This window comes from Marmota monax, unplaced genomic scaffold, assembly GCF_021218885.2.
Source record: "Marmota monax isolate L192 unplaced genomic scaffold, Marmota_monax_Labrador192_F-V1.1 WCK01_AAM20220418_F8-fsc00199, whole genome shotgun sequence".
NCBI classification, from domain to species: domain Eukaryota; kingdom Metazoa; phylum Chordata; class Mammalia; order Rodentia; family Sciuridae; genus Marmota; species Marmota monax.
In genome coordinates this window covers 922,967-930,927 of record NW_026694340.1, presented here as the reverse complement: position 1 = coordinate 930,927, position 7,961 = coordinate 922,967, and the positions used below count along the sequence as shown (strand labels likewise).

At 48.5% G+C, this 7,961-nt stretch overlaps 1 protein-coding gene across 8 annotated transcripts in view; it reads left to right on the top strand.

Moving 5' to 3' along the window:
• Nucleotides 1-3,745: 3,745 nt before the first annotated feature.
• Nucleotides 3,746-7,961, top strand: part of Septin8 (septin 8) — a 25,466-nt gene continuing 21,250 nt past the window's right edge. For 2 of the 8 annotated variants that reach the window (XM_046467565.2, XM_058586518.1), the window contains exon 1: nucleotides 3,749-3,976. In XM_046467565.2, the coding sequence (XP_046323521.1) occupies nucleotides 3,947-3,976 (30 nt within the window). In that variant the 5' untranslated portion in view covers nucleotides 3,749-3,946. Of the gene's footprint in view, nucleotides 3,977-7,961 lie in introns of all 8 variants that reach the window. The other 6 variants (XM_046467567.2, XM_046467564.2, XM_046467568.2 and 3 more) reach the window with 5 other exon arrangements.

The following is a 7,961-nucleotide window of genomic DNA, read 5'->3' as shown; positions in this document are numbered from 1 at the left end:
CCCAGCTAAGATATGCTTCCTGCAAAGAGGCAATAGGTAGTCATTCTTAAACATACTTAATTCTTCTTGGAAAAAATAGCTAAACAATGAAATTCAGGCCATTAAGAGATTAATTGAGGGGCTGGGGTTGTAGCTTAGCGGTAGAGCACTTGCCTCGAACGTACGAGACCCTGGGTTCGATCCTCAGCACATTAAAAAAATAAATAAATAAATAAGTGAAATAAAGGTGTTGTGTCCAACTACAACTAAAAAATAAATATTTTTTTTAAAAAAAGATTAATTGAAATAAAGAACTTGCAACTGAAAAAGGTTTTGTAAAAAAGACCAACAATAAATGTCTGCTAAGTAACTATAAAATAGTGTTTACAGAGCAAAATATGATTGTTGTAAGCCTAGATATTGTAATAATAACAAATAACAAAGCCAGGAGGCAGGAGCAGGGTAGATGGGAAGAATCACAAAAACTAATTTTCCAGAGCAATGAACACACACACATACACACATACACATAATTTAAATGTCTAACATAAAAACAATGTGTAACATTGTTTTTCACAATTTTTGTTTAACCTCAGAGGTATCTTTTTGGAAGTAATATTTCTTTTTTTAATTTATTTTTTAATTGTAGATGGATACAATATCTTCATTTATTTCTATGTGGTGCTGAGGATCAAAGCCAGTGCCTCACATGTGAGGCAAGTGCTCCACCGCTGAGCTATAGCCCCAGTCTATTAGGAAGTAATATTTCTTGTGGTCAAGAAACATTCTTTGAAGTTCAACTCCTCCTTCAGTTTCACTTCAACTTCAAGTAAAATTAAATGTAATACATTTATTTAAATAGCATCTGTATTATGGCCCACATTTCTTTAAAATATCTATTATCTTTCCTCTGGCATGTAAATATTCTCAGAAAGCTTTCTGAAATGTATTGTTCATGATGGGCATTTCTGTATGATGGAATTGGAAAAATTCAAACTTTTCTGTATTGTTAAAATTATTTAAAGTGTCCATATATCATTTTTATAAAATCATGTAATTTTTATTAAAAAGGAAAGCATAGGATAAGAAATTATCTCTGATTAATTCTGAATGGTGTTGTCTGATTAATTATTTTCTTGCTTGTCATTTTTTTTGTTTTAATTCTCCAACAAATAAACAAATAAAATGTTAAAGTGTCAGGAAAAATTTTTCAGACATCTCACCATCCAGAACCAGATATGGCAGATATTGCTTCTGTCTTCCAATATCTCCTCTCCTTTTCTAATATTTAAGGAAGTTCTAGCTGTGCATGCAATGAGCAGCAAAGAACCCTATTTCTTAGTTCTCATGAATGGGATGTAAACAGAAGCACCATGTGGCAGCTTCTGGAAAGATTTGAGAATGTTTGCTCATTTTCTCTGTGTTACTTTCATTTCCTTTTGCTGCCTGGAATGCAGGTTCAGTCACACTATGCTAGACCATAATGGTCAAGCCATTCAAAGTCAAGCAAAACGGCTGGGGATGTAACTTGATGGTACAGCACTTGCCTAGCATGTGTGAAGTCCTGGGTATGATACCCAGCATCAAAGGAAAAAGAGAGAAAAGCGGGGGAAGAGAAGAATAAGGAGGGGGGGGGAGAGGAGGAGGGGGAAGAGGAGGAGGAGGAGAGGGAGGAGGAGGAGAGGAGAAAGGAAAAAAGGGAGGAAAAGTCTTTTATGAACTTGAGTTAGGGAAGTTTTCCACAGAAACTTTATTCTTGTATGGAACTCAATATTCCCCATGGTTATTTGACAATGGAATCAATCTTTCCTGTTAAAATTCCCCTTGGAGTACAAGAAACACTTGGAAATGCTATTATAAGAAATAACACTTTGCAATGTGAGACATGATCGTTATACTCACCTTTGAGTCCCTATAGATAATTCTCACTCTTTCATAAGTTCTGACCAGCAGCAGCATACAAAGAGAAAGAAATCTGGGGTTTGGAAAATAGGAGTAAATTTTCCCGGTAAATTGAACATATACCAAGAGAAGGAAATCAGCTGGAATCTGGGTTTTTCCTTCTCATAGCCACTGGCTGTAACTTCAAGGAGTAGGTATTTTGAGATATGCCCAAGTAGGGATAATGACCATTTTAAAAACAATTTAGGGCAGATCCCAAGAGTTGTGATGCAGAAAATGGTAGCCGGGAGTGCCTTCTTGGCACTTAAGAGGAAATAGCAAAAAAGATCTAGGATAATCAAATCAATATTGATCAGCCATTCATTCACCTACCTACCTACCTTCCTTCCTTCCTTCTCTCTCTCTCTCTCTTTCCCTCCCTCTCTCCCTTCCACTTCTGAGCTTATAGAGATATATTATTAAACACTATATTCAACTACAGTTTACAGCCCTTTACTTATTTTACCTTATTTAATCCTGTGATATAGATATTATGGATAGTATCTTTACTTTTAGGGCAAGGTAAGGGAAGCAAAACTAAGTAACTTGCCTAAGTAAGATTAAAAAACTAGCAAGGGGTGAAGGCAGGATTCCAACTAGGAAGGTTTGCCACAGATTCACCTCACCTAACCACTGCTTATACACAAAAATGTCCAAGAAACAGCCACACAGCAAGATAGAGAGAGGAACCAAGTGATTATATGTCAGGAAAGTCCAGCAGGATGGGATGTCAGTTCACCTGGGTGATAAGCTACTGTTTTCTAGGGAGAGAAAGGAAGGGGAAGTCACCTTAGGGTGAGAAGGTCTGGGGCAGGGAGGCAACTCCTCTTAAAGAGGGGTGTGCCAAGTCCAGATTGGGATGGAAGGTTGTTTCTTAAGGGATTAGAGGATGGACACACCTGGGATGAGGCCAATGGAGGATCAAGAAGCAAACCCTGCCATGTTACCAAAGAGAAACCAGAGTAATGCAGAAAGAACGGAAAGAAAAGGAGAGTTTCAGGGGTTTTGGAGTTGTATTTAGTACGGATAGTGAGAAGAACACAGAGCCCCTTGAAGCCTCTGGCTTGGGCATAGGTGCTAGTTTTCGGAGTTTTGTGCACGTTTTGAATAGGGAGCTTAGCAGAGAAAATGTTCATACACTGGGAGCGGTGGACTTCTGCAAAGATCCAGAATGCCATTAATATGCTATTCCAAACTCTTGGGACAGTAGGTGATGGTCACTAGCAACATGGTGTTTTTACCGTTGAGCTCTGTTTTCTATTGCACGATTTCTGGTCCGAACTGCGCATCCTGCGCATACATTGCGCAAGAAGCCAGAGAGGCTGGTCCCTTGCCCGGGAAGGCCGCCCGGCCGGCTGCGCCGGTCCTGCCCGGGTTCCCGCCCTAGCTCTGGCGGGAGCATCAGGTGGGACCCAAGATACTGGCAGACGAGGCTGAAGCGGCCCCTCCAGGACCCAGACGGCCGCTTGCAGCCCGTCTGCACTCTGGTGTGTGGTTCCAGTACATTCGCAGGTCCAGCGTGCCTAGGCAGCTTGGAGCGGGGAGCCCCCAGGAAGCGCACAACACTCCTCTCTATTCCCCACACTCCGGGCTTCCTAGCGCGGCGGCCCAAGACACTTCCCACCGCGACTCGACCCGAGGCTCCCAGGGACACGCGGCAGGCCGCTGGGCACCCGCCCCAGCCCCCCAGACAGACGTCCGGGCCCCCCAAATCGCGGACTACAAGTCCCAGCAGCCCCCGCAGTTGGCACCTCCCGCCTCGCCGCGGAGACCCCCGGCGGTCCCAGCGACAGGGCTCCGCTGCGCTCGTGGCCGGGCCGGGCGGAGAGGCCGGTCCCGCGGGCGGGGGAGGGGGCGGCTCCGCAGTTTCTCCCGCCGCCGCCGCCGCCAAGGGGAGTTTCCAGGAAGTGGCCATATTGGATCCATTCAGCCGCAGCCGCCCGGGCGGAGCGCGTCCCGCAGCCGGCTTGTCCCCGTCGCGGCCCCGGCGCTCTCTGCAGCCCGCCCGCCGGGTGCGGAGCTCACCATGGCTGCCACTGACCTGGAACGCTTCTCGGTGAGGGCCCTGGTGGCAGCGGCGCGCGCGGGAGGCGCTGAAGGGGGCCGCCCTGCAGCTGGCCGGGGGGCGCTAGGCGGGCTGTCAGCGCCGCGCGGCCGGGCCTCGACGCCCAGCGGGCTCGGGAACACTGGAGCCGGCTCTCGGCCGCGCTGGCCCGGGGTCTCGGGGAGTCGGGCGGGGGCGATTCGCCCGGTGGCTGGCGAGGCAAACCCCCTTCTTGGGAAGAAGCAAAGACCCGCCTGGCTCTGGGCAGGTGTGAAGATAGACCTGGATCCCGGAGGCCAGAGGAAAGGATCCGGGGTACTCTCTACCCCCATCTCCCAGGGTTTTTCTTTCTGCACAACTGGGAAAGATTCCTAGCCGCGCAGGTGCTGTTGGATGGACACAAACGGTGGGGATGAAGCCCTAAGGATCCAGGGAGTCCCCCCAAAGCGCTCAGGGTAGTTGCACACTTGGATCCTGAAGACCCTGCGCCCACTTTTCTTCCTCTTCTCCCCTCCACTTTCCTCCCCGCGTCGGGATCCTGGATGCGACCCCGACAGGTCAGGCCTCAGTGGTCGGGTCTGCGGCAGCCATTCCCCTGGAATGGGAGTGATTCCAGATTCAGCCCATTGGGTGTTTGGGCTCAGTCTGGGTCTGCCTTCTCTTGGGCTAACATTTTTGGTGGTCCCTGCAGGGGTCTCTCTGGACCTGAGTCAGGCCAGAGTCAACTTCCTAAAGGTTTTTATAATTCATCCGGGGGAGGGAGGCCCTTTGGGGGTTGTGTCTGTACGTCCCTTGGTGTCTAAGGCTGGATCTGGGTGTGTCTGAGAGGCTAGGCTGTGACAGTGAAGGGAGCTGTGTCCTCTTGGCCAGCAAGTGAGGCCCTGGTCGGCTGGAACGGGAGGAGGGAGATGAGAGGAAAGGGAGGGAGGGGAGGGCCGGGGGGAATTCTGACTATGTGACCGATAACGAATTGGTTCTGGGGCTAAATAAGGGAGCCAGGACTTATGTAATTAATGCTATAAATACTGTCATCTGAATTTATATATGTAAATTTCCCCTTTAATCTGAAAATACATTTGTTGGTCTACTTTGGAAATATGCATAACTAAGCAGGAGCTCATGGTTTCATAATGTATAGACTGGGTGTTTTATTTCCCTTGGTGGGGGGGAGGCATGTATCAGTTAAGTAAATTTAACTAAGATTCAGAGGCTGGGTGAATCTGAAATCCACTTCATCCCTGTGTAGTGAATTGGAATTTATATACTGGAGGAAGGCAGTTCCTGAATCCTGATAGACCCGCTGGAGGCTGAGACCAATGTGTACTTTTACGTGTCTGTGTGCATTTTCTGTGCCCAGCTGACCAGAAAGTTATGTCTGGTTCTTGTCTGTTGCTAGAGGTTGCTCTAGCAGTTGATTTTGTAGGTGGGAGTGGTATGTAGGGTAACCAGAATCAGACGGCCTGATTTGAATCTTATATGCTATGTGTTGGTCATCTGACCTTGAGCAAGTTATTAACCCCTTGTTGATCTTAGCTGTATAAAAGGATAAAAGACATTATTTCTTATTGGGTTACTGTGAGGATTCAGTGAGAGAATTCAGATGAAGAACTTGAGCAGTGTTGGGTACATGGTAAGGACACAATAAATGACACATGATACTTACTATTTATGTGGACATAAAGAATGATCCTCTGTGTGTGAGAAGGCAGCAGAGAACATGTTTGCCCCATGTTGCACTTTCTAGAAGGGCTTCCTTCCATTGATGTTTGTCCAGATAGTTCTTAGAGGATCAACTGAGAGGCCTGCCTACACAGCAGTGATCTGGAAGGGCCTCTTTATGTTTGCTCTTGGACCATTCCTGTGAGAAGCTTGGGTGTTATTATCTCTCAGTGCACGAGGCACTGAGAGTGCACTGTGAGCTAAGAGCATGGAGCCTAAGTACTGTGCCAGGTTGAACTGGAGGGATGGCTGCTTACCACACCCTCTGCTCTGGGTCATCAGCTTCTTGGGAAGACTTGGACAGGGTTGAATTTAGGTGGAGATCTTGGGTGGAGTTTGGCCTGAATTTTGGAGCCTGGACTCCATTCTCCCCCTCATATCTTGTCATTCCAGGAAAATAATCTCTTATCTTGCTTTTTCCTTATCCTGCTGCAAATTGGGCACCACCACACTGACTTGTCAAAGAGTTTGTGGAAGGTTAATTGTAGTCTTGGTGTGTTTGGAGATGTCTCAGGTGTCTTACCAGCTCCAGGGTCTGGATGTGGCTATGGTAGGTCTGCACTGCCCCTCTGGTTAGCACAGTGGTTAGAACAGCCCTGAAGGGCTTGGGCACTGTCTTGACCTGGAGCTCAGAAGAGCATACAGAATTGTGCTTTGAGATCAAGATGTGCTCGGTTCCTTTGAGATCAAGATGTAGCAGGATTGTGTGTCCCACATCCCCAGCAGCCTTTACCCTTGACTGGGCCCTGCTCAGCTCTAGATCAACCATGGGGTTTGGGTTGATGCCTGAAGTATGTGCATGTCGGGGGCAGGAAACGCCTCAGGAGTTTCTGTTGCCTCTTTCTCCTTGTGCGTCAGACTCCTGTCCACTCTTGCTTGGTCTCTTTTCCTTACTGGTCCCTGACTCTGAAGCTAACCTCTTCCTGCCCTGAGGGCCAGTTCCTGTTTAATCCTATCAGAACCTCATGATGCAAGATTCAGACTCCATGGTGAGGGACCTTATCAGGCCTGGGGAAAGTGAGATGTGAGGGGGGAGGAAGAAACGTGAGGCAGCCTCATGCTTGGCATTCTTCCCAGCCAGTCACCCCACCCCCCCATCTCGGCTTTATCCCCAGCACCATCTGTTGCTTCCGTTGTCACCCCTGTAATCTTGACACTTCCCCAAGAAGCAGACTATCTGAGAGTGCCTATTCTTCCCTGAAGCGAGGGATGTGGGAAGCAGCCCTCTCACCCAGGTGGTGTTTCAAGGCCTCTGTCACAGTGTTGTATCTCCCTGTCCTGTAAACATGGCCATTGACCTCCCTTTCTGAGGGAGAAATGAGAGTTGAGCAAGAGATGTCTCTGCAACCCTCAGTGCCTGATGACTTTGAGGGGTCACATGTGAGCACCCTGGGCAAAGCCGCAGCTCTTTGTAGTGGGTCTTCCCCAGCAGTGGGTCTGCCCTGCCCTTCTCTCTCATTGCATCATGCCATGCTATGGTGCCTGCCCTAGGAGGGTCTGTGTGGGATCTTGGTTGGAATGGTTGAGGGCTGTGAGGCTGGTCGGGGAGGCAGTGACAGTTCAAGGGTGCACTCCATAAGGGACTGACCAGGGTAAGAACAGAGAGGGTTGTGAGAAGAGACTGATCTCAGTGCCAAGGAGAATGGATGGAAGCTGAGCACCCAAGGATTGGACCTGTGTCTGAAACTGGAGACAGGGACAGCACTGGATGCTTTGTGTCCATCATCTTTTTGATACTAATAGGTGAGGAAGCCAACTTTGGTCATTGGCCAGTGAAGAGAGGGCTCAAAGCCCAGACTAGCAACTAAGGACCCCTTGAGATGACCAAGAGGGCAGTCCTCTGTGTTTTGAGTTCTAGGATTGACCAGGTGGAGGAGCATATTTAATGCAGTGACTACTACAAGTGTCCCTGTGACTCCAGTCCAGCTACCCTGAGGCAAGGCGAGCAGCTGTAGGATGACAGAGCAAAGGACCTAAGGGACAGCTGGTCTCCATGCGTTCCTGTCTTCCTACCTCTGTGCTGCTGCTTGGGTCTGGGGATTCCCAGACATAGCCCCCAAGGCACAAGCTTTGCCAGACAACGGGATGTGGAGCTATGCAGTCAGGAGGGAGACACCTCTGCCTGGTGAAAGGATGCTTCTCAAGGTCAGAATGCCTTCATAGTAGAGCTGGGTGCTCTTGACTGGGTGCCTTAGGAGCTGTCACCCGCATGGCTCTTGAGGAACCGTGGTTGGGCAGAGGCATTGGAAGACAGGGCAAGGGGCATCTTGGCAGTGAT